This window comes from Chlamydotis macqueenii, chromosome Z (assembly GCF_036417535.1).
Source record: "Chlamydotis macqueenii isolate bChlMac1 chromosome Z, bChlMac1.mat, whole genome shotgun sequence".
Taxonomy (NCBI): domain Eukaryota; kingdom Metazoa; phylum Chordata; class Aves; order Otidiformes; family Otididae; genus Chlamydotis; species Chlamydotis macqueenii.
The window spans coordinates 23,645,140-23,672,452 of NC_141593.1; the positions used below are offsets into that span (position 1 = coordinate 23,645,140).

At 37.2% G+C, this 27,313-nt stretch overlaps 1 protein-coding gene across 1 annotated transcript in view; it reads left to right on the top strand.

Moving 5' to 3' along the window:
- HOMER1 (homer scaffold protein 1) overlaps positions 1-27,313 on the top strand; it is an 88,590-nt gene that overhangs the window by 31,320 nt on the left and 29,957 nt on the right. Inside the window, exons 3-5 of the mRNA XM_086770271.1 lie at positions 855-986; positions 6,503-6,595; positions 12,713-12,855. Of these exons, the coding sequence (XP_086626397.1) occupies positions 855-986; positions 6,503-6,595; positions 12,713-12,855 (368 nt within the window). The remainder of the gene's footprint in view (positions 1-854; positions 987-6,502; positions 6,596-12,712; positions 12,856-27,313) is intronic.

The following is a 27,313-nucleotide window of genomic DNA, read 5'->3' on the forward strand; positions in this document are numbered from 1 at the left end:
TGGTTATAAACTCTACTAACCCTCTGGGTGTTAGTTAAATTGAACCCACTGGTGTCACTGTGACACTTTATCCTGACATACTTTAAATCAGCTGGACAGTTCCACATCACAGATTTAGAATATGTTAGACAAAATTTAATGTGGTGGAAGTACTGTTGAAACCTGTTATAAAACTTCAGTTGCTTTTAGTGGAACCAGCATATCATCTTAATAGTTGCATTTTTTTGTTTACATTAAGTTGTATGCTGGAGGATATGCTTCTTTTGTCCTGCATATAACAAGAACTAGAGAAGAAAAATTATTCTAAAGGTAGCTCTTCTTCTATAGTTGGTGTATGACCTTGTCACTGTTAGGCATGCCTATGTGTGTATAAAGGAAAAACAGATTCTTGTAATACAGAAACTTAAGAAGTAATTGTGCTTCTTGTTTTATTGACTGCTTTCCAGTGAGAATCACATATGCAACAGGGGTGGGGGAAATGCAACAGTAAAGCTTATAGTGGAGCTTGAGATGCATTGCCTTAGGGGACAAAGAAATACACTTGTGAGACAAAAAAGGACTTAGCTAGTTCTTCTATTCTGATCTCATTAGCCTATGCAGCTGCTTTAAAGGACTTTTTTTTAGACTTGCTAACTATTAAATGACTGCTTGCAACTGAGTGTTTGTGAAAACACACTCTTGTAATTTCAACTGTGATTGAATTAGAAAACTGTTCCCTAGTTCCCACTGTGCATCTCATTCAGTGTACATAGATACTTAACTGCAATATTGACATTTTCAGTTATGAGTAGTCTCTAAACAAAAAAAAATCAAAATCACAAACGCTCTTTTTTACAACTATTAATTTTTTTCAGGCAATAATAAATAGCACTATCACCCCCAACATGACATTTACTAAAACATCCCAGAAGTTTGGCCAGTGGGCAGACAGCAGGGCGAATACAGTCTATGGCTTGGGATTTTCATCTGAACATCACCTTTCAAAAGTAAGTATGACCAATGGCAACTGTTCAGGTAGTCAAGTGGCTTAAGAATACTTGATTACTGCTTGTTGTATCTTGACTCAGTGCTCACTACTGTTGTTATTTAAAAATAATTTACAAAAAAATACTCTGTATCAATCCTTGTAATGTAAGAAAAACAAGATAAAGTGTGATACCTTGAAATGCTCTCTTAACTGGTGGTGAAAAGGAGGGAGATGTAAGCTGTTATAATGTATGTTGTTAACACTTTCTGATTATTCATTTGTTAGTTTTCTCTTTTCTTAAATTTGTTCTTCTGTTACCATTTTTCATTATAGAATTTAATGGAGTAGACAATTTAGTGTTTCTTCTGTATTTAGAGCTCCTAGAAAAAAAATTGTTGGTAGTATTCAAATGCATTTTTGTCTTTTAAGCTAGATTCACTTTCACGTCTCTACTATGTAGCACATAAAACTACAGATATTTCAATATCTGCAGGCTTAAAGTAAAGGTAGTGGGAAATATATTCAGTGTAAAAGAAACCTACATTTTCTTGTTAGAATACAAAAGTTGAAATGTTTACTAATGTTTACTAAAGAAATCCTGTGTCAGACTTGAGGTTTTTTTTCTGGTCTACTTGTGCAGGAGGGAAGTACACTTTATTCCAAGGAAAGCAGAGTCCTGTTTCTTGAAGTGTTGTTATAGTTCCTCTGAGTACCCATTCTACAATAGCTGTTGCATACTACTCCAGTGGATGAGTCCAGGAACCTGTATAAGCCAGTGTCATTTTCCTCCAGATGCAGAATTTCAGTTCAGTTTAAGAACATGTCTCTACATTAAACAGAGAGTTTTCATCTTTGAAGTATACAAGAGATCTGTAAACCCAAGAGCAATAAAAGGAATGTGCAGTACATGTTTAAGTAAGGAATAATGGTTGGCTTGTTATGTAAAAAGAATAATCATACCAGCCCTTTTGAGAAAGTAATTGTCACTATCCAAGGATAAGCATGGGCCTGTTAGAAAACCATTAAAATGAGAACCAGTACATCTACTTTATTTGGACAAGTGTTATACTTGTAAGATTTCTTCTTTTCATAGTCAGATAGCTTTCATTTCCACGAAGCAACAAAAACACAGGAAATTCTGAATGATACTGATATTGCATGTGCATTTGTGCACCTATCATTGCTTCAATTAACTTGGAAACTTTTATCACTTAAATTGGTGTGTCTGTGCTAGAGGCACTTGCTTACAAATGTGATAATAGCTTTTGTTAGTATTTCAATAGATTTAGTATAAATGCTAATTTAGTTTACCTCTCTCATAGACTACCTTGTTTTCCTTAATCACGGAATGCTTCTTTGGAGGCAAAGTCACGCACACTATGTGCTTGCTGACATTAAACACCAGGTTATCCTTTCCAGTGAAAATTTTTTGAGGTTTTTGTCTTCCTATCCTTGACTTTTTTCTTGCTTTCCCCATGTGGTACTTAATGCTTTCTTAATTACAATTGTTTCAATTCCATTCTTTCAGTGCCCTCAAATGGATGTCTTAAGAGTTTTAAGACTTAAGGCTTAAGACTTTATATTACTATAGAAAAAATAGTATGAAAAGCTACAGTAGATATTTTCTCTTAAGTACGTGTTTGATTAGCAGTTACTCAGATTGCTGTCTTTATGAAGAGAGCACAAATCTATTGAGAACAATATGAAGTCATAGACATTTTCTGAAGCTGATGGTGGTGAATCTTCAGGACCTTTTCAGCAAACTGTTCCTGTTGTATTATATCTTAATTATCAAACTGATGTTCATGTGAGCTGAAATTGTTCATCATTGCTACTAAAATTCATAAAGGTAACACTTTTTCTGTTATTTTAAAATTAATAACCATATTTGACGGGGGAAAGGAAACTTTTCTTCAGATTACAGTCTATTCAGTTGCTGGATAGTTGGTAGATATGTTGGTCTTGGAATCAGAAAAGCTGAATTAGAAATCCTGCATCTGCTGTGTAGCTCTTTCTTGTCTTGTCTTGTCTCTCTGCTCAGATTACTAACTCCCACTTCTGTGCACTGGCATTATAGTCAGGTTTACCAGAGTACTCTTTGGTACTCCTAGCACTGTAGGACATGAAATCTAATTTAGGGCTCAAGATACCACTCAATATTAGTAATAGAACTAATAAATAAACTGTATTAATAGGTTTGTTCAGAAACAGATTGCTTCTAGAAGTTGCCTTTAACATTGATTCTGGAACGTCTTTTCTGTATTTGATTTATTAAAGTCCTTAAGTGAACAGCCCTGTTGTATGTAACCTATTTTGAAGTAGTGTCTCCGCACCCCAATGAAATATCTCAGGTTCCAGGGAGCAAAAGACAGCCTGCAACCACAAAAACCTTAGTCTAGTCTGTGGCTGATTTCAGCAGATTAATGAAGCAAATAATCAGAGTAGATAGAATAAACTGTTTATTCTCAGATCATTGTCTGCTTAGCTTATAGTGAATTTTGGCTTTTAGACTGTTTGATTTTGGTTCATGTGCCCTTGACTTCCTAAACTAATTACTAGGGTAAAGTCAACAGCAGTAACCTCTTTCTGTACAGTTATTGTGACTGAGAATTAGCAGAGTGAGGATATCTGATAAAAAAATAATGGCACTCTAATCAACTTCACATACAAAAGCAGTACAGAAGAAAATTAATTAAACATTTGTTTATCTTCATTAGACCTTTTCTCAATATGTTAGACCACAAATTCACCTCAAGATTGTTCCATCAGAAGTTAGTGACACCTGAAAGATGATTTCTACGTTAAAGAATATTCATTTCACAGTATCAGGATTTGCTAGCAGAGTCCCTCTTGCTGCTGCAGTAGGAGGAACAGAATGTCCCATGATTTTCAGAAAAATTTGAGACTACTTTCTTGTTCAGAATATGAGTCAGTGCTTTTGATAGTATCCTGATATATGAGAATCTTAGAATCATAGAATAGTTTGGGTTGGAGGGGACCTTTAAAGGTCTTCTAGTCCAGTCCCCCCTGCAAGGAGCAGGGACATCTCCAACCAGATCAGGTTGCTCAGAGCCCTGTCCAACCTAGAGTTCCAGGGATGGGGTATCCACTACCTCTCTGAGCAACTTGTTCCAGTATTCTACCACCCTTATTGTAAAAAACTTCTTCCTTATATACAGTCTGAATCTACCTCCTTCTATTTTAAAACCATTACCTGTTGTCCTATCATAACAGGCCCCTGCTAAAATTTTCTGCCTGTCATTCTTCTGAGTCCCCTTTAGGTACTGGAAGGCCCCTATAAGGTCTCCCTGGAGCCTCCTCTTCTTCAGGCCAAACAGCCCCAACTCTCTCAGCCTTTCCTCACAGGAGAGGTGCTCCAGCCCTCTAATTATCTTCGTGGCCCTTCTCTGGACTCACTCCAACAGGTCCATGTCCTTCTTATGTTGGGAGCTCCAGAGCTGGATGCCGTACTCCAGGTGGGGTTTTATGAGAGCAGATTAGAGGGGCAGAATGACCTCCCTCCACCTGCTGGCCACGTTTCTTTTGATGCAGCCCAGGATGTGGCTGGCTTCTTGGGCTGCAAGCGCACATTGCCAGTTCATGTGGAGTTTCTCATCAACTAATACCTTCAAGTCCTTCTCCTCAGGGCTGCTCTCAATCCATTCTCCACCCAGCCTCTATTTGTGGCTGCGATTGCTCTGACGCATGTGCAGGACCTCACAGAAGAAATATTCCTATTCAGGTTTGATGGCTGTCTTACCCCTTGGAATTAGTTGACGTGATTTATACCATATAACTCAGGAGTATGCTAAATGGCAAAAGTGCCACCACAGGTACTTGTAAGAGCCTCTTGTATTTTCTTTTCACAATTTTTCATCTTTTCATTAAAATATTGATCCTCCAGAGAACTCTTTCTTTTATACCATGAGATCTCATCTTTGTTATTCTGGAATTTTATCAAGAGATTGCTATTGTCCATTACCTGACTATCTCAGTGAATTCTAGTAAACTTGTGAAAAATTTTCACTAGACTTGTTGGCTCTTTCTTAGGATGTTATCTATTTATCTGTCTATTATATATATTTTTACAGTTTGTGGTGTGATACAGAAGATGGTATTTACTGCCTTATATGTCTTCAGCCATTTACTCTAAACCTCAACATCAGGCTTTCCCTTTACCAGTCCTCTGGTCTTAAAGCTGATTGAAATAACAGCTTACTCATCAGATTTTGAAGTCTATGTACAAATCTTAAATAAGTGTAATCTAGTTCTGGTGACTGGTTGCCAGTTTTACCATCTGTTCTGAAATGTTTTTTGATGCTACATTAGACTTTCAGGGTAGTTTCTTTTGTCTTCATCTATATTCAGGAAACATCCGCCTTTAAACAACCTGACAGGTGAAATATAGGATACAAGTAGAGAGAAATGATATTTTGTCAAATACTAATAGCTTTCCAGGAGAACAAGTTTAAAGACAATAAGGTTTTTTAGGTCTTGCATAGCAAGTGAAGTTCTGATTGAAAATAGTTGAGGAGATCCCATCATACAAAAGGTAGCCTTCATCCCTTCTAAATAAATGCAGTGTAAACCGATTTCTTTGTATGCTACTGCTGGGGAGATTTAGAAGCTGTTGGTGAAGCTTGCAGTGTTTTTGCAGAATCATTTCAGTCTTCAGCTGATTATAATAAGATAAATGTTCTGTATAAAAGCAGCAGGAAACAAAAACAAATGCTTGGCTACTACAGCAATTAGTGTAATGTCAAGCTCAGATATATGAAGCCAAAGTTATCTCTAGCCAAAGAAACTAGGCCCTTCTCTTAATAAATTGATTTAATCTCTCAAGTTTAAAGGTGCATGTATTTCTAAATTGCTGCTTTAGCTATTTTCTGGAAGAGGTACATGTAGCATAGAAATCACGCTTCATATGGCAGTTCAGTGTGCAGTTCTTGAATTTAATGTTCAGTATATGCAAGTGTTCAGTGAATTTGTTCTTTAACTTGATTGATGTCAGTGAACAATCATGAAATTAACTTTCCACTGCTGCTTTCCTGATTAGCTATTGAACTTATAAATGCTGTTATTTGGGAAGAAATCAGTATTGTTTCAATCATGAAAGAATGAAGCCCATTGAAAGCTCTAGGCTAATAGTGTCCACAGTAGGCTTCAGAACCAGATAATCTGTTGTCAGAGGAGAGTAAAACCTGAATCTGAAAGCAGGTGTGTAAGGCAGCTTGTCACTATTATTAGCCATCTCTGAAGTGAGGTTTTTTAACACTATTGGCAACAGATAAAATTTGTTGCATCATCATTTTCCAGATATATAAACAGTGTACATCATATTTGAAAAGTACTGAAAGGTATATCACTGTGTAACTCACTTAAATGGGTATCTAATAAGGAGGAAAATTAAAAAATTCTACTAACAGAATTTGACTTTGTAAAATGTTCAGTACAGCATTCTGTTCTACATGTGATGTACTACTTCACGCCTACTCTTTCTCTTTTTCCTTTCTTCTTAAACATATGCACTTTCAGTTTGCTGAAAAATTTCAGGAATTCAAAGAAGCTGCACGACTGGCAAAGGAAAAATCCCAAGAAAAGATGGAACTAACAAGTACACCTTCTCAAGTGAGTCTTATTGCCTGATTCAAGCCTAGTACTTCATATTTGTGCTACTTACTGTATTGTATCTTACACACACATGTTGTAGTAAAAATGAAAGAGGTACTTGCCAGTTACCCTGAATCCTCTCAACAGTCAGCTAGAAGTGTCAAGAAGTCTAAGAATAGATTTAAAATACAGTAGAGAAGTGTGAAAGGGACGTGGTTTAAAATAAAATTAGCCTTTTCTTTATTCCCATTCCTTTCTTTGAGATTTCTGCAGATTATGAGTAAGCATAGTAAGCAGTGATATCAATAAATTTATAGTAAATAGATCTGTGTAAAGAAGTCTATAACTCTGTATAGAAATATAGAGGTTTTTTGTGTTTTTGCTTTTGTGTTTTTTCTTACTGTATCTATGAAACTTCAGGTGGTGCATTGTAAAGGACTTCTATAGAAGAATCATTACAACAAAAATCAAAGTTAAAAAGGCAGATTATTTTCACTTGTTTCCTACTGTGTAATATTCACCTGTGAAATGTCTTGAAGGAAGATGACAGATTCATATGCTGGTTCTGGAGTTTTATTACAGTTAGCCATGGTGTAAAAGCAGGGTTTATAAAAGGTATCTCAAAACACAGACTGGGTTAATATAGGCCTAACAGGAGGATAAATTAATATAGTCACATTTGCATTAGTCATGCCTAAAATTAATTGAAGAGTTTACTTGAAAATGAGTACTTTGAATTTGCTTTGAAAAAATAAGTTGCATGAGGCTTTTATGCCCCTCTATGCCCACTGCTCCCCACCCCACCCAGTGTTTCTGGCTCTGTATGTAGCTATTTGCTTTGTCTTAAGCAATAGTGAAGACAAAGGTAATTCCTTCTCTTGGAGGATGGAGCAGCTTTAAAACTATGGAGGGGTTCCTGGGTTGAGTAAAATTAATGCGACTGAGTCTTTTTTTTTCTGAGTCTTCATTCATTGAATCAGTGCATCTCTTGGCTGCTTTGCATTGTAATATGCTCCTGATCATTGATGGATTGAGGGTGGCAGGCAGTTTGCAACATGCTGTACGAATGGTTTTATTACCACCAGAAAGCTACATCTGGTGTCCTTCCAAGAAAAGTCAGTGGAAACCACAAGATTATACACAATGAACCAACCTCATGTTGTTTTCCCAGTAGGCATTTTGCCCAAGTGCTAGGTTGGCTTTTGCTATTAATGGGAAACTGCTTGCTCTACTGGAACAGGAGAAAAATAAGGCAGTCTTTTTTTATTAGTTTTCTTGGCTGTCTCTGAATTTATGATAAATTCCATAAATAAACACTGAGATAATGGAAGTAGGTATTTCAGTATTACAACGTAATATACACTTGGCTTTAGAAACAGTGAAGTGCTTCAGCCAGGCCTCTAGTTACTCAATATTATAGGTAAAACAATTACTTTACTTCTCTTGACATGTTGATTAATAGTCTGGACTCAGAAGTTAAATCTGACACTGTTGAATGGAGTGACTTCTTATTCAGTTTAGACATAAATTTGAACTACTCACTCGGAGACAAGATTCTTTTGTCTAGCAGCTGCCCATGGTTAAAGTGTTCTCTTAAACTGTATGAGCTATTAATATTGTTAATTTTCCTTTACAGATTTCCTTTTATACTTGGAACCTAACATTTTGTACTGTAGGCAGTTACAGAAGTGTTACCTTGAGCGATTCCATAATGCATGTTGAGAACTGCAATTTAATTCCTGCATACTTAGGAATAATTTAATATTCAGGCCTTGCTTTTCATCTCTTGGCTTTTTGCTGTGTTGATAAGTTAGCATATTATTCTGAAAGATACAGTTAGTGCAAGTGCTGACACATCAACATAATAGTCTTCACATGCTTAATGCTATTCATTAGTTCCCCAGAGAGAAGGGAGTTGAATCGGGAACTTTGGAGTTTGGAGCAGATGAGAAGCAATGGCTTCATGGCAAACTGCAGCACTTCCATGGCGCTGTGGCTCATTCGAATAAATTCATGATTGGGCGGAAGATGGGTGCTTGGTAGTGAGGAGGGAAGGCTGGACCCTACAAGCATTTAAAGGAGCACTTGCTGTCCTTTTGATCATCTGCCAAAAAGTGGCTGCAAGGCAAAGTATTGGTACTATAAGAAGGACATGGACCAGTTGGAGAGGGTCCAGAGGAGGGCCACGAAGATGATCAGAGGGCTGGAGCACCTTTCCTATGAAGACAGGCTGAGAGAGTTGGGGCTGTTCAGCCTGGAGAAGAAGAGGCTCCAGGGAGACCTTATAGTGGTCTTCCAGTACCTGAAGGGGGCCTACAAGAAAGATGGGGAGAGGCTGTTCAGTAGGGCCTGTTGTGATAGGACGAGGAGTAATGGTTTCAAAATAGAGGGGGGTAGATTTAGATTAGATATTAGGAAAACATTTTTTACAATGTGAGTTGTAGAACACTGGAACATGTTGCCCAGAGAGGTGGTGGATGCCCCATCCCTGGAAACATTCAAGGCCAGGTTGAATGAGGCTCTGAGGAACCTGATCTAGTCGGGGATGTCCCTGCTCCTTGCAGGGGGGTTGGACTAGATGACCTTTGAAGGTCCCTTCCAACCCTAACCATTCTATGATTCTATGATTCTATTTGGCTTGGTATTTCCACCAGAAAAGTGTCTCCGTGGCCAGGAAGCAGCAGTTCAGTGTTGAGTATTTTTTGGATATACTGTTTAATTGGATGGCTTATATTGTCTGGCTTTTTGTGTGTGTGAAACACGCAGTAGAATCACAGAATCATAGAATGGTTAGAGTTGGAAGGGACTTTCAAAGGTCATCTAGTCCAACCCCCCTGCAAGAAGCAGGGACATCCCCGACTAGATCAGGTTGCTCATCCAGCACTCCCAGTAGAAAGAAAACAATACATAGCCCAGTTTGCAATTACTTAATAGCAGGAGTTCCTTTTCCCCTAAGCTATACTGCTGCTAATTTTAAACTCTGCATTCTTACTGTTTCTTTAGTACTACCTATTCTCTTCCTATTTAGCAGCAGGCCTTGCTTTAATTTTTTTGACTTATCTAGAGAAAATTACCTGGACCAACAAATGACAAGAGAGATGTTGCTTTTTTATGTCTAAGTCCAATCAAGTGCACAGTGCTTTCTTGAAAGGAAGAGGAAAGCATTGTTTCTGTGTCAGAGAACTTGTACTTTCGGCCCATGTCCGTAAGATGGATTAATGTAATAATACACACTTTATCTATATCTTGTATATCTGGAGGCTTTGGTCTAGAAAGAATGTGTCTGTTTTGGTACTTCTGAGACCACCTGTGCATATAGGTACGCCATCTGGTGTCCCTTTAACTCAGCCTTAGGTAATAAAACTTTGCAGTGTTTTTATCTTGTTTATATAAAACTGAAACACTGACTCCACTGCTGTGCCATCTCCTATTTTCCAGACTCATCTTTTACTACAGGAAATTATTTTGCTTGTGCTGTAAACTCATAGATCTTACAGTGACAAGCCACCTATGGTCTATTTTCAGTTGCAAGGTTTCCTGTGCACTGAAAGAGTAACATTTTGATCTGGAGTTCAGCAAAAGCCTGAAAACTGTGTCATCCCCTCCCTTTTTTTTTTTTTTTTTTCTCGTTTTTAAACTAACCTTCATAGGTTCAGGTACAGAACCAAATAGAGCAGTTTATGCAGCAATGCTTGAGAGAGTATGGAGTACTTAATGAGAAAACAGTATAATAGTAAGAAAACAAGCTGGAATTGGTTTGGTTTGTTCATGATTTTAGAACCACCTGGAAACATCCAGGGCCAGGTTGGATGAGGCTCTGAGCAACCTGATCTGGTTGGAGATGTCCCTGCTCCTTGCAGGGTAGTTGGACTAGATGACCTTTAAAGGTCCCTTCTAACCCTAACAATTCTATGATTCTATGATTCTGTGCATGTAATAATAGTGTTGTAGGATTTTTACCTTGAAGATACAAGCCTTCCAGATTTTGTAGGATGTGGTATGTATTTTTTAGACTATCTAATGTAGTTTGGGAAGAGGAGGAAGTAAAATAAACTCTTGGGTCCATAAAGGCTTTCCTGAAATGTTAGTGGAAATATGTATCAAATAAGAGGTTAATAGACAAAACTATATAATTTATACAAAATAATTAATTTGCTTGATTATCTTGCTAACTTGACTCTCCTTTCACACTTAATTCAGTTTCAGTTCAGTAAAATTGTTCTGTAAAAATCCAGATTTAATTTTGACTTTTAAAGTATTAACACTTAGTAATTTTGAGTATAAAATAGTAAGATTCTTCCTGAAAGTAGGTAACAATTTGCATTCATGTAATAAAAAAAAACCTTTATATTATAAATAACAGTTTGAATCACCCACTAATTCAAGTTGTAGAGTGGGATATATACCTCTCACTATGTCAGAAATATGGCAGAATAAAAGAAAAATTTTGACAATTGTTCTGCAAACGCTTAATGTAATTTAAAATGAAGTGAAAACATTGAACAACAACATTTTTGGTTAAAGGACACCAGGAAGGTGTAGAAGGTGAGGATGACAGCCAGATCTTACTTTCTTTAAAAGAACTGAATTTTTCCATCTAGTTAAGTCTCGAAGTCAAGGACAACATTTCCAGTAGATGGAGGATCAGATTCAGTATGGGCTTTCAAAAGCCTATCCTTGTAAACTAGTTGAAGGCTAGAAGTGGAGGCTGAAAATTAAACCTTGATCTTGTAAGATCATGAGGCTCTGAGCAACCTGATCTAGTGGGGAATGTCCCTGGTCCTTGCAGGGGGGGTTGGACTAGATGACCTTTGAAGGTCCCTTCCAACCCTAACCATTCTATGTTTCTATGATCTTCAGATACTTTGCAGTTCCTGAGATTGCTGTTCTTCTGCTTCCTATGCAGAGTGTCGGAGAGCTGGGAAGAGGAGCTGCTGGCCTTCCAGAGACTGTGCTTGTGCTTCAGTTTAAGAACATTAAATAGCAGTTTTATCTGTTCCTCATGCAGATGGTGGAAGGCTGTGCAGCCATAAGAGATGCTTATCTTTTCAGAAATACTGTAATTCAACCAGTCCTCTGTTGTGTGGACATCCCTCCATGACATCTATTGAACTCTATTCTTGAGACTCTTCTTTCTTAGGGTTGAATGTTAACACTTGGTTACTAAGACATTTTAAACTCAAGATGAGCTACTTGGCTTATATGACTTGCTTATCTCCTGTAAAAATCATTACTTGAAAAAGAGGAAAGAAAATACAAAAATTAAATCGCATACAGGGACTGAAAAGCCTGTAATGTTCTAACTTAGGATGTGGGCTACAAGGGTGTACTTTGTTTGTGTAAAAAGGAAGTACTTTTCAGTGACTAGAAATTAGCAAGTAGTGTTTGTTGGACAAAAGACAAATGTACATATTGGTGTGATCAACAGGGATGAAAACCACACCAGGGCCTTCTGCTGAAAGGCAGCCATTAAGTTTTTCAGGTGTCCAGTTACATAGCAGTGGCTGAACCTGCCTGGATGTAGCTGGAGTGTTCTCCTTCCCAGATAATACCATGACCAGCAAGAGCTAGGCCACGCTAACGTGCCTGCGAACATTTTGCAAGGACCCTGCTGAACAAGTCTTCTTTACAGATGGCTCATAGGTGAAAGAAACTGTGAATGCACCACTTCCCTGAAACTCTGAATGCCCTTCCACTGTTCACCTTGGTTAATAAACACTACAAAAACTATGTTTTGAAACAAATACCAGAATTGTTTGTTTCACCTTATTAAAATATAAAGTAAGAGACAAGTATCTTAGATTTCAATAGTTGCCCATTGTGTAGTTGGCTGAGGCCTGAATGTAATACCAGGTAAGAGAGACAGGTCTGTAATAAGCAGGAGGCTGGATACTTGCAAGTAATTAATAGGTCAGTTGTGTTTTGCACAAGATAATATGAATCTTATGGTCATATACTTCTAATTTAAGTTCACATGATGAAATGTGACCATGAGGGTTGCTGTAAGTCTGAGCCTAACATGAACACTACCTAAAATTTGTGTATGCTTTAGGAATTAAAGTTAGTGCTTATACACACATAGCCTTCCTGAGCAGGTCAGTTTGTAATTTTGATATGTTGTTTGTTTTACTTAAGGAATCAGCTGGAGGGGATATTCAGTCTCCTTTAACACCAGAAAGTATTAACGGGACAGATGACGAGAGAGCGACGCCGGAAGTGACACAGAACTCAGAACCAAGGGCTGAACCAACCCAGAACGCATTGCCATTTACTCATAGGTACAGATTCCATTCCCACATCCTGATTAAGTGATACCTGTCTCCTTCCTTGTTAAAGGGACCTTCTCCCATATTGTGTGGAAAAAAAAGAACCCAAACCCAAACTCCCCCTGAAACTGGACTGGCTTTCAGATTTGCAATGTAATCTTTTATTTTAGAAAAAAAAAAAGTATGAGAAAATATCTTAGAATAAGACTTGGGGGAATGTTACTTAATAGTTTAATCAGCTTAATGTGAACCCTTGAACACTGCTTAGTTCAGGTGTCCCTTTAACAGGAAGCATTATTTCAATGTCTAAGATCTTCGTAAAATGAAGTGCTTCATAGAATAGTCCAGTTAAATTATTTTTGCACACATTCTGTAAACAACTGATAGGACTGGATGTCAGCCTTTCATTGATGAGCTGTTGGAAGAAAAGGGACTCTTACAGCTCTTCTGGATTATGAAGTTTAAACCAGCCTTTAATTGAACAGTTCTCTGAGTGTTGAAAATATGTTTCAACTTTTTTCAAATGTAAGAGAAGAGTAGTTCTGCTTCAGACAGAATTAGAATTCGTTGCACTAGGAATGCTGTTCTTTGTTCTTTAAGAAAGCTAGGACTTCTTATTTAATGATACAAACAATGAGTTAAAATTGGTATATCTTGCATATTAGAAATGATTGTAAATGGATCACTCATAATCAACATATAATGTACTGAGATGATGGAGAGTAACTCAAACATTTAATAAATTTAGAACAGAGCTATAAATACTAGATTTATTTTTTTAAACATTGTCTATTTTGATTTAAATAGAGTTTAAGAGCTCTTGATAAAAGGTTAGGGAACACTAAGACATCAGATACATCATGCAATTCAGAATGAGCAGAGATGGAATTGGAATTGTGCAGGACTTCTTGGTTTTTTGTAAGAGAATACTATTAAACGTATCTGAAAAAAAAAACCAACACATTTTCAAATGAGAAGAAAATTATACTTTTGCACTACTTTTTTAACAGAATGATTGTGTTTATTTTTATACTTTCACTGTCACCAGTGCATCTGTTATATATTTTAGAAGAAATGGTGCTTTGTAAGAGTGCTCTGTGCATGTTGAAGGAGTATTACAAATGTTGCATACCTATCAATGTTCTGTAACAAGTTCATTTAAACTGTTTGTGTGTTAGAATTCTTTATCAATATTTTTGTGAAAAGGAGCTGTGATAAAGTCCACACAAGTAGTGTTTTTTGTTTTTTAAAAAAAATTATAGCTGCAAGATCTCCCCTGTTGTTCTGCATATGTAAATATGTTTTCTGGTATGCCAGTGTAGTAGGTACGCTTTGTTCTGCATTGAGCATGACTCAAGACATGTTTTGAAACTACCCAGTTGTAATTTTTTATGGTGTAGAATAGAGATTACAAAACTCCTATGTGCTTTGCATTTTTCTATCTACTTCATGTATGCAATGTGAGTGCCTGGTCTTAGCTTTTTGTTCTCTTAAATACCGCTAGCTGGAACTGGTCTTCCAACAATAACTCTGCATTTTCAGAGTCACTTCTCATGATGATTCTCAAAAGACCAGAGTTTTATCTTGCTAATGGTAGCTTCAAGTTTGTTAGTGAGCTGTTAGCTGAAGAAAATGCAAATTTTTAAAACCCTTTGAAATAAATAGTATTTTGGACTAGATAAGGATTTTATTATAAATAAATATTATTTATTTATTATAAAGAAAAAAAAGATTAATGAAACATATGTATGAAAGAGTTGGAAAGTGAAGCCTCCGGGACTGTGTTAGTCCTGATTAAATGGGCATGTTTTTATAGAGGCATTTCAAAATAGTAAATGGGCAAGTAGGTAGACATACCTAGCTGCTTGTGCTGGCTGAAAGGGCACTCTCTGAGGGCAGTCTGCTTGCCCTGATTTAAAAGAACAAAAAAAAAATCTTAAAACCCTACACCCAGATTACTGGAGATTCCCTGAGCTTTTTATGTGTCGAGTACAGAATGGGATTGTGCTCCTCCCTGTTCCTTACCCTTCTGATGATGCTGTGTGTTGGTGGCACTCCATGTGAGACGGAGAGGAGTTGCTGAACTGAGCTCTTTCCTTGTGTGCCCTTGTAACTCCTGCTGATCACTGAGCCTCTTCCTCCTGCACTCTGCTTTTCTGCAAAGGTAAAATTCAGCAAGCACTTCTGGGTGAGGAGGGTGATGTTGGAAGGGCATTTGAGTGTTGTCTTGTGTGTGGCAATGCTATTTACATATTTGCCTTTACTCAAGGAGGTATTGATCAATCACCAGGTGCTTTTCAAAAGAAAAGGCATTGTAGTCTTCTCTCCAGTGAGTTCAGCTGTAGGGGACATGAGATGAGGCTGGCTGTGCTTCACTGAAATAGCACTAGCATAGCAAGTTCATTTCTTCAGTATATGGGAAAGCTATATTCTGCTCTGGCATTGACAGTACATCCGTATCCTGTGAAGAACCAAAAGGAGTGCTCCTCTGTGTAGGCTGGAGCACAACGAAAGCACACGTCGGGCTGCATGGCAGGCACCCAGGCAGCCATGGGGCAAGTGTTGGAGCTTTGTGGGCAGGGTGTGGGGCCATGTCACTGCACAGCCAGGGTGGCTGGTGAGGCCGAGAGGGTTGCGCAGCTCAGCTGAGTGCAGGTGTCTCTGCGGCAGAGGACGGGGATAAAGATTTGAAGGGTGCTGTTGTCAGAACAATGATATAGGTAAGGGGTTTTCATGTCTTTGTATGACCTGGAAGGGTCTGACAGCAGTTAACAAAGTCAAAAATCAGAGGTGTGGAGGTCATGCTTTAGTCTACATCTTACTACCTGTCATTTTTAATCTACACACCTGAAAAATGTTCAGTTTGATTTTATTATAACAGATAATGTTCTCTTCTGCAAGCCGCCTTCTCTGCGGTTTGTATATCTTAGTGTGAGTAGCTGGGGCCTGTTACTTCAGCAGCTTAAGCGTAGACTACATTGGTATTTATAGTTACTTTCTGACCACTTATACCCGAAAGCTGAAAACTAGCATTACTTATGTCATTAGAGTTTTGTTATTAGAACTCAAATTTCTTATTATTTTAGTAAATAATTGTAAGTTTTGAAATGAACATTCTCCAGAATGTCTACAATCCCATTCATATCCCATGAGCATCACAGAGCAGAAGTCTAGTTGCTTCAATTTATCTAAGTACTAATGTTGTTCACCAGTAGTGTAACTTGTCACCTACTTGAGAGATAAGGATATTAAACAGTTATAAGCCTTGCACAGAAGATAAACTCTTCCAATTAAACATCTTGCCTTTTTTTAAACCATTATGGTTGATGTTGAATTATGAAGTAATATTACCTGGGAACTCCCGCATTCTATAATGTCCTATAGCCTGAGCACTGCTCTCGTGAGTAAATATTGCCAGAAACAAATTAAAGTAAAATGTAACCTAAGCCTGGCATTAGAATTTTTAAAAATCTTGGCTATGACACTGATCAGTACTTTCCTGAATGACACCTAATCCAGGAAGGCTTTCTTCAAAGAGAAGCTTGTATCTAATATTAAATCTAATATTTAAAATAATTAAGATTTTTAAAAATTGCATTTATATTCTTAAGTAAATCTTAGTTTCCTCAGACAGCTTCCTTGTTTAAAAATATCTTCCCCATTCTTTAAGTTGTGATTTTTTTTTTTTTTCAGCTGAAAACTGTTGATCATAAAATGGAGTTTGGAGAGAAAAAAGTTGTTAAAAATTTTAACTACTTCTGATGTGACTGGCTTTTAAATAAAAGTTTTAATCATCATGATGCATAGTATGCAATTCTTGGTTGTCTGAATGAGCCCAAATAAATACTCTACTAAGCTTATTCAGCTTTAGAATATAATTCAGGTCTTATAACTGAATCATCTATCTGGTGAACTCTGCAACTGCTGCTTGGGGCATTTTGGTAACTGTTTAATGAACTTACTCTTGCACCCTTGAAGAGAATACATTTGTTTATAACAATCTTTATTCCATTTTTGGCACCTTATGAAGCTGATAAAACACACTTTCAGAAACAAAATGTAAGAGGATTCTTCTGGAACAAATCTTGAAAGTCTTCAATTTTCTGTCAACCGTGACTTCAACCTGTTACCTCATTTTATCCTGTAATACGTAAACTTGGAATTTCTGTTACATAATGTTTTGATCAGACAATATATATGTGTGTGATTGTTGCTTGTTTGTTGAAAATTCCTATTTTTGTATTCAAACACATTTTTAATAGGGAATTTTGACTCATTGCCTTAGTGGAAATGGACTTCTTCCAAATGATGTTACTGTCTAGATAGCTTACCATTTAATAATACTGCGTGTAAAGCTAATGCTGTACAACAAAGAAAAAAATGAAAAACTTGCTGCTAGCTGATGTTCATTCACTGAGTTTTCATTAAAAGTTGTATGCAGAAATCTGTTTAGTAGATTTTTCACTTTGTGTATTAAAGCTACTCACTTCTACAAGCTTAAATATTTTAATAATATTACAGAAGTACTTTGTGGATCATGCTGAACTGTTAAGTTGGATTTAAGGAAAGGTTTTGAGTTAATAATTTTTGTGGTGTTTTGTAATTTGAATTTATACTCAAATCCTAATATTTGGATGGTCTTTATAGGGTTATGTGTAGCTTCCTTACCAAGTAATTTTGGGGGTGTGTATTACTTTTATTATTTTTTTTTTAAATTCCTGGATTTGAATGTTGTTTGACCTGATCATAGGATAATTTCTTGTTGTAAGGAAGCTAAGGAGCTCTCTAATCAAAGCTCCTGCTCGAAGAAGGTCAGCTATGAGATCAGGCCAGGCTGCTCTAAGCTTTGTTCAGCTGGGTTTTGAAAACCTTCTAGAATGGAGACAGATAAAGCCAGGCTTTTTAAAAAGATTTCTCTATAACATAAAAGGCAGTAACTGTCTTCACATTGCACAGTACTATAATGAACTGTGACATTTTAGGGCACACTGAAGGAACTCTTGTAAATTCAATTACTCTGTTGAGAAAAGATTATTATTTCTTGAGGCACATACAGAGAAGAAACCCAAAGGTGATATGTTCCTGCTGTCAGTGTCAGCAAAGAGCTGGTTAATATAGCAACTTAGACGTAGGTCTTGACTTCACCTCAGCCAACATTTGTTTGATGCTGTGAAGGGCATACCTGTACTGCTCTTTGGCCTCTTGTGCTTCACAGGCAAGAGCCTGGTGGTCTCTGGAAGAAGCAGACAGGGAGGGATTGCTCTCCCTTCCCTCCCTGACCCGATTCCTGGTGCTTCCCGCAATCCTGCACTTCTGCCTAAGCTGCTGGGATCTAGCTCAAGCAGGCTATCCTTCAAAATAAAAGTTCTTGCTAGGAAATTATTAATTTGAAAGGAAAATCTTACCTTGTGCTCGTGTAATTTTTTTTCCATGCCTCTGACTTCCCGATTGTGACAACTTCTGAAAATTCTTTAAGGTATCTTTGGAATACATAGTAAACCATTACATGGTTTTACACCAGTAACATGTCAAACACAGTGCAATACAGCTCATCCTGTGACATTTTCATAAGATATCTCTAGTAATGGAAGGAGAGGTGGAGAGGACTTGTATCTGCTATTGGAAGAATTGTCATGGTGTAAGTGTTGCTTAGTTCTTCAAAATGAAAAAGCTCTGCAACTAACACAGCGAATTTTAATGGCTGGGGGAATGGATGAGAGCCAAAACTAAAAATAACACTTAAGAGAGTAATTTCACCATCTCCCTTGTGCACCTAAGCACGTTCTAGTTTGGAGCGTGTGAATTACCTACTTCCTGCCGTTTATTTAGTGGAGCTCCAAGGGGTGATTCAGATTATGTGAGTTGGGTGTTTGAAATTAGATGATATAAATACCATCCTCAGGGACAACTGAACACTCTTGAAACTTATCTGTCACATATATTCTTAGAAGAGGAATATAATCCTTTTGCAATTTATATTAACCCCCCCCCCAAACCAAAAACATACTAATTGTACTATGTAATTTTTCCCCCTTTACTCACGTGCATAAGAAAAAAAAGCCCAGTAAAAATTTTTTTAAAACGACTATCTTGCTTAAGGAATGAACTTGCTTTTTATAAAATAGATCCATTGTGTTCAACCTATCCAAAGTATGGACGACATTAAAAGATCGTTTGTTAATACTTCAGCAACTGTAAATGTTAGCTTTGTGAATTGGAATAGATGATACTTAACACTAAATCAGATTCTGTAGGGTGAGTGGTTTTGGGTTTTTTTGGTTGTGTCCACTAATTCACAATCATTACTTTTGTTAGGTATTTTCAAGAATACAGTTTTCTGAAATATGTTATTCATTTTAGGAGTCTACTCTTAGCACGCAGTGACTTTTTTGTCATTTTTTGGCACTGGTGGAGTGACTAGATTTTCTTAGAAATTTACTTGAATAATGGACTTTTTCTATTGGACATTTTGATACCAGCGTGTATGCTTGTTTCAATTTGTAAGCAGTGTCTGTGAGGTTTGTTTTTCGGTATGGTTTGTACATATATTATTTAGAATCTGCTGGTTTGTGAGTTGTAAGCCTAAACATACAATCATCTTTTCAAGAAGAGGAATTAAAATTATAGTTACAGAAGATACCTCACATTTTCTTTACTCCTACTTCCATCAGTGTTTTTGATACTGTTTAGTGTCATCATAGGAAACCTTTCTACTGGTAAGTAGGGATAAGCTGCAAACTGAACTTTCCCTGGATGCCATGAAGGAATCCAAGGTGTTGTCTTTAATAAACAAGAGATCTCTCTGGGTAAATTTTGCTGAAATTAGGTCAACATTTCCAACTATAACCAGTCTCTTTTCAAACAGTTCTTTTCAAAACTGAGAAGTGTCATTAGTATCAAAGAGAACAGACACCAAAGAAATGCTGCAGGTCTCAATGAACAATCCATCAGAAAAAAAAACCACAATGAAAAATTTTGAGAGGAAGCAGCCACTTTGTGGAATTGCTTATTATTTAAAGTAATCTATGGAAAGACTTAATGCTTTGAAACTACAAACGTCATGCCTTGTTTGGATAGGGATCCTCAGTGCATACTTACCATTTTTCAGCCACCCATTAAAGAAACAGAAAGCCGGTAACACCTGAAGTTACCAGGGAAAAAAATCCCACATAGCTATTGATCCTGAGTCTCAAATTAATTTCCTAGCAGTCATGACCCTTCTCTCATGAAAAGAGAAGCCTTTAGTGAAAACAAAGGCAGAGAGGATGTTTTGCAGAACAAATATATTTTTCACAAAGCCTGATCATTCAGACTTCACTATCTCCTCCTTGTTGGTTAGGAAAGTTGATGCATGAAAGTATTTAATGACCAAGATAACATGAAGCATTCATGTCCATTCCTTCAGCCTGGGATTAATTCTTGATGAGGTGGGAGGCTTTCTTCAGAGCCTGGAGTTTTGACTATTTGTAGTAAGACTTTCCTATGGCAGACTGTTCTGCAGGTAAGAGTCACAAGTTTGCACGCATCTGCACACACACATGCTTTGTCTATCCAAAGAGACCTCTTCAAATTATGCCCCATCAGCCACTCAAAAATATATATTAGAAGATAAAGGCTCCTTGTAGCTGGTGTGTAGCTGCTTCATTTCAAGTGCAAGACTTAGCCCACTTACCTTTACCAACACAAAATACAACGCTTATGCAGTCATCCATAAGGGTAGACAAATGCTAGAGAAACTTTTCCATACTTGTTTGTTTACTCTTTTCTGTCTCTAAATGGATTCCGTAGTTATAAACTGGTTCTATAAAACTGCAGAATAGTCTAGACTTGAATTTTGGGGTACATATTCCCATCCACATAGAAATTACTAAAAAGGGTACGGAGTTTTAGAGGAAGGAAATTAAAGATAATTGAAGATTTGTGGCCTTCAGATCACTTTTAAATATGCTGCAGAACAATCTGCATCGCTCTTTTATTTTAATTGTTGTGTATTTTACTTATTGTTGTGTATTTTCACTTATTGTGAACTTTGGATTATTTTGTAAAATCAATATACAGAACATGAATGAACTCATGTAACTTACTGTCATTGTAGTCATGGTAGAATGCCTCTGTCATATTCCTTAGAAGTAAATTAAAGTGTTGCTGAACAGTTTTGGGTTCGAAGTCCATAGGCAGCTTTAAAACAGCTTTAAAAGAACTCAGAAAGCAAGAGAAAACTTAGGTTTTTGTCAGTTTTCGTATATTAAAATATGTTATAACTCATAGCAACAATATGTTCTCAAAACACAGCCTTACTCTTTTATAAAGCCCACATAAACATGCCTCCTAAAGCCATACTTTTTTTAATATGTGTGAAGTGTGTATTTTTAATGAAGAAAATCTCCAGTTGTTTAGTTGCTCCAGTACTTGAATATCTTCACCCAAATTTTTTATTATGAGAGTGATGAGACACCAGAACATGTTGCCTAAAGAAGCTGTGGATGCACCATTATTGGAAGTGTTCAAGATCAGATTCAATGGGGCTTTGAGCAGCCTCTTGAGTGAAAGATGTCCCTGCCCATGGCAGACAGGTTGGACTAGATGATCTTTAAAGGTTCCTTCCAACCCAAACCATTCTATGATTCTGTATCAGGAATTATTTTCCTGCTCAGCTGAAAATACAGGAGCTAATATTAGGCCACCTGAAACAAAACAAAATGAAACAAACAAACAAAAAAAAAAAAAAAAAACCAAACAAAAACTCCAGAAAAAAAAACCAACCACAAAACGTGCAAACCTTTCAGTTCATGGCTCTTCTCAAAAGTAGGCTCTTTATGTCTCCAAGTACCTTGGCCCCTCTACCCTGCACCAGGCAGAATGTCTATTTTGCCTACTCCTCTGCTTTTCTGAAAGATTTGTGTTGCTGTACTTCATCTGTCTGCTTTATTGTAAGAGAAGTGATATACATCAAGTTTCTTGGGCAGCAGGGCCAAACCCAGTGGAATACTTGAGGGAAGTATTTTTTAAAAGGGGAGAAAGAAAAGTCTTCAACTGAGTACATTTCAGTGAAGGTGAAGCTCAATTGAATGCATCTCATTGATACCAGTTTAGTCCTTCTCTTACTGATACCAAGTTACTCTGCCTTCTGTGTTAGTTCAGGTGTAGTGGGGGATCATGAGATACAGGGACGTCTGATATGAGAAGCTGCCCATATCTATAGATAGATACCTACTTCTGAAATCTTATATATGTTATCTGGTGATGGTTTCACTGCCATCTGGAAGGCCTGATGATAAACATACAACTATAATGACATGTTAATGACTAAAAAATTACTATTCTTGAAACAGTGTTGAACTTCTAAGCTGAATATAAATAAAGGTACCATCATCCTTTAACACCTCACGTTAATGATCAAATTACTTTATGGATTTTTATATTCCTTTTAGTCTTTTCTGTATTACTCCCTTTTTAACTGCCCCTTCTCCTTGGAGAAGAGGTGCAGTCTGGAAACAGAAGTCAGTCTGGCTAGCACCATCTTCTGCAGATGTTTGAACTTAAGATCTTGTCATTCATTTTATTCATCTTGTCATTTATAAGGATACTATTAGATATGGGGTAGGGGAATTTACATTATATCTGTCACAGAGTGTTTCCACTTTCAATCTTGGTGAATTACTGATTGTGGATTCACCTAAAATGGACTACATGGATCCTTGGATCCATGGGTTTTGCCATTTATAAAGTGCTTAGATGGTGTTAATGAAACCCATATAGACTTAAAAATTGGCTTATTTTCAATCAATAGATAACTTTCTCCTAGGTGACTGACCATAAATGTCAGAGCCAATGATACCTGGCAACAAATGTTTTAAGTTATGGATTTGTTTCCTCTTGATGATGTGAGATGGATGTGCTGCTGTGCCAAATTCTGCTTGAGTTAAAAGTTCAAAGGAAGCAGAGATGGAGCCTGAGTTTAGGAGGTAGCTGTAGCTCCTACTGCTTCACTGCCTCTCTGATGCCATAGTTAAAGCTTCAGAATTAGCAACTGTAATTAAAAGCTGTACCTCGAGCAGCTGGTACAGGCTCCTCCAGCAGTCACACAGAAAGGAAGATTAGATAGAGGTATGTGAACGCTTCTGTCTCCTGGAATATTTTTCACTCTCAAGTACATGTGCCTTAGGAACTAACCGTGCTGTGTCTGTTGACTTCTTCAGTTCAGAGCTAACGTGCAGTTGTCTGCATGGTGTGAAGAAATAATGGTGAACTTGAAGTCACTTGCTGGTCTTAAGTATTTATTGATATGATTCAGCCAAATGGATTACCTCTGCTCACTTCTTGATTGAATGCATATTTAAAAACTAAAGTTTGAGAAGGCAGAGAAAAGCAGTTTAGAAAACTTTCTATATTAAAAATACATAGCATGAGTACTAGCTTAATTCTTTCATGTTTAAATGAATCCCTGATATAAAAAATAGCTTTCATCAAGTTTACTTTTTTTCTAGAGTTTATCTGGAATAGAGCTGACTGAAATTCATAAGCTATGTAGCTGTCTATTGTTTGAGGGGTCATTTTGCATCCCTGCAAGACATGCAGGACCAAGAACCAGGAGCTTTTAGTTTTCACGTGAAGTAAAAAGCTTGGTTTCAAGACTAGTCCAAAAGATCAGTGCTGTTTTACTAATATGATAGTCTTTGGAGTGTGTCTGTTTTGTCAGATGAATCAAGATTACTAAAGATTTCTCATTTATTTAGAGGCAGGCTTTACAGGTAAATCTAGTTAAGGTAGTAATTCCTTTGGAGAGTACTGTGGCCTGGGTCCCCTGGGGGAGAACCAGCAAGTTCCGACACATTTATGTGACACTGAGGTCAAAAAATTATCCCTGAGGGTCTTCCGTAGCACCTGATGCATTTCCTCCTATATAGGCACCTAAGAGCAGTCAGATGAAGTGCCATCTCAGCATACTTAAGAGAAGTTAAGTAGTTAGTAGTTAGTTAGTAGTTAAAGTTCTTCACTTTTAAACATCTAACCCTGGGGAAGATGGGTTTCATCCACTAAGCCCTCTTTACTATGTCCAGCCTTAATTTGTACCTCCTGCTGACATTATGATGCAGAGTTGTGCTTCTTGTTTTCCATGGACACAAAACAGTGTCATGTTCCCTGGCATTGCTGTCACCCTGCTATGGCTTCCTGATGGGCTGTTTCATTCACTCTCCTTACTCTCCAGGTCACAGTTCTTGTCTAGATAGCGTAAGTCCTCTAAAAAAAGCTCATAGGTCAAGTAAAAGTTGCTTTGCAGTAAGCAATTTCCAAAGTATCTGAATGTGCAAACGGTATTCAGGCTCCACTTGAACAAGTTTTAATATTGAACATGATGGTTCAACATCATGTTGATTACTTCCTATCACATTGTAGTAGGCAGACCCCTTGTAGTGGAGCTTCGATAGCATCGACCTGCTTCCTGCAGGCACAGGTAGAGGTTAGGGACTGGCACACATAAACACAGAAGTGGAATGTTTTGTGTGTCAAAAATATGAAGTACTCAATATATTCTCTTTTTAAGGTAAGTTATCTTGAAAAATAAAATGGGGAATACAGCTAAATAGAGATCAACATTTCCTGTCATTTTCTGTCAGCTTTGTGCTTTAGGAAAGCTTTCTATACCTAAAGAATTACATCTTTTGAGTCCCTTTAATATCGTTTTAGATGCCAGTGACATTTTGTAGTACAGGCAGAAAGTGGTTTCTGTTGATCGGTGTTTTGATCATATAACAGGGGGCTCTGCTGAGATGAATTTAAGTTACTGAATAGCACTTTGGCAAGATGTGGACAACTGGCAATTCATAAGCATCAGCAAAGTATTCCACAGTGACACCCAACAGCCATCAAGTTTTGTCTATAATGAATTGGATTGGCATAAATCAGCAATGAACTAGAATATAAGAGGACTTTTTTGGGTCGGCTCTTAAGCCATTTGGCCAATGAAGGGAGGTGGAGCTGGGTGAAAGTGCTGAAATAAAATGTCCAGGATGTCTAGGACTCTCTTTTCTCAAGTACCTAATAATAAAACATTACGTGTGGTCCATTTGTTGTGATGACCTTCAATTGTAGGGTTGTTGCCTTGGCAGATTTTACTCTGCAGCACTGTGGTGTAATGACGTTCTGTCTTCCTGTCATGAAATACAAAGGGCTTGGTTTCAAAATTAAGGTTAGAATAGTGGAAACTATTCTTCTGGGAGACTGCAACCATGCAGGAAATTTAAAAATCATTTTATTTAAACAACATGGCTCAGACAAAAAAAAAAAAAAAACAAAGCAAACCAAAACCCTAAAACTGAATTGACTGAATTGTAGAAAGTTAATCCAACTCTGTTGTTTGCCAAAGGAAGAAAAAAGCTTTTTTTTTTCCCCCCTCACTATAGTGAAAATAGATAGAGAATAAGACATGGGTTCATTGTTTGAACCCAAATGCTTTTTCATGTAGGGAATACATTCAGATTAAGTTGGCCGGATTTCTAAGAGCATAGCTACAATAGTTTCCTACATGCCCGAAGTGATCTAACTGATCACTGTGTATGACTGTGATTTACCTCTTCACTTTGTTTAGGAAATACTCTGAAATTTAAAACTAATGTGATTACAGGACAACACTGATTGTGTAGCATCTTCTTTCTACACTCTCTAGAGATTTTAGTATTCTTAGTTAATTCTACTTTAGCACTTTAGGAATTATTTGTGCTGGGCTTATGTTCAGTACAGTGGGAGGAAAAGCTGGCTTTTAAACATCTTCATGTCATTCTGTTTGCCCTACCCTTTTCCTTGGCTAGGTGCCTTATCAGGGAAAGTGAAATAGATCTCACAGTATTAGAAAACAAATGTGCTGAAAACAGTGCCATGGCACATTGGCACATAGCGTTGTGAAAGGATGGGAGCTCACATCTCTTCTGCTATCTGTGAACTAACTGTCTTCACAACTAGCAAAAGTCATGAGCAACTTCATAGTCTTGGCATCCCTGTTGTGTTTAAGTAAGATAGGGCAGGGAGAGAAGTGCGGAGCCAAGTATTTTATTCTTCTTGGAAACTGTGAATCAATTAAATGTTGAATTGGGAAGAATGGGTCTATGAATTATTATTTTTTTTTAGCTTCCAGCTGAGTTTTGAGCCAAATTATCTGACTTACACGTTATTCTGAAGAGAAGCTGAAGAAAACCTAAGATCACTTAAATCCCACAGGTCTAGACTGAGTAAATAAGGACTAGCAGCTACCAGTGAAATAAGGAAAGAGCCATGTTAGGTTTTTTCCTTAAAAACTGAGATTTTTTTGCAATAGAAGAGAGAGAGAAACTTACATAGGGACTGCTTCTTCTGAGTGTTAACCTGTAGTTCACAGAAAAAGTGCCAGTATCAGTGACTTCCCATATATTATATTTAATCTTTTTTTTTTCATCCATTTCATCTCTTTTTAGTAAATTTGACTCTAGGATCAACATAGTGCAAGAAATTTAGTCTTTTATTGTATTCAGGTTTCTCTTAAACAGGGCAAATTTAGTACTTCCGTTCTCTTACAAAATTGGAGTGGGAAAAAACCATGAGTTGCAGTATGCACTATTAAGGGTTGCAACTCACTTGCAAATTGTTTTGTTCAAACCTATACTGTCAATAAATGTTTTACTGTGATCATATCGTTCATGTGACATACTCCTTATTCTTCAGAGTACTTCTGATAGCTCCATAAATGGTTTAGGTTGGGCTTTATACATAGACCCTTAAGTAGTTACATTACCTTTAAGTAATTGTATGGCTATCACAGGAGATAAATCAAACAATTAAATTTGCCATACTCTCACATAGCTTCTCCTCCGTTAGTGGGATAAAATTATTTTGTTGTCAGGATGTAAACTGACAGTTCGTCTCTTACACTAACTGTGCAATTAATGTATGTCGTTGTACTTGCTGGGATAAGCAAGCTGGCAATTGTAATGCAAAAATTAATTGCACCAGTAGTTATTATTTTATATTATAAAATAACTTAATGCAGTAGCTGGATGGAGGCCAAATAGTTGTAATTCAGAATCTTTATGCAACTCCCTAACCACATAGAAATATTTCTGTAGGTCATTCTGTAGAATTTCTTTCTGTAACTGGTAGTAGAGTTGTGAAGTCCTGCAGCTGTAATGGTTGTTCTGTTGAGTTCAGTGTTTGCTATGAAAGTATGACTGGAACCAGCATGAAGGGGTCTTGGAGGCTGAGCTATTCTGTGGTATCATGCAAGATTCAACTAAGATCAAAAATAGGCACTTGCAAATCTTTCATATTCAGCCACTCATAACCACTGCTGACTTCAGCAGAGGCACAACACAGTCTAGTTAAAGCTGTGACAGTACCTCAGTATCTAAAAATGCAGGTAGAGGCTTGTGCTGAGGATCCCCACTCCTTGCGTGTGGTGTATGTCAGATTTACAGGGTTGGGAGAGGTCCCTTTAGCCACC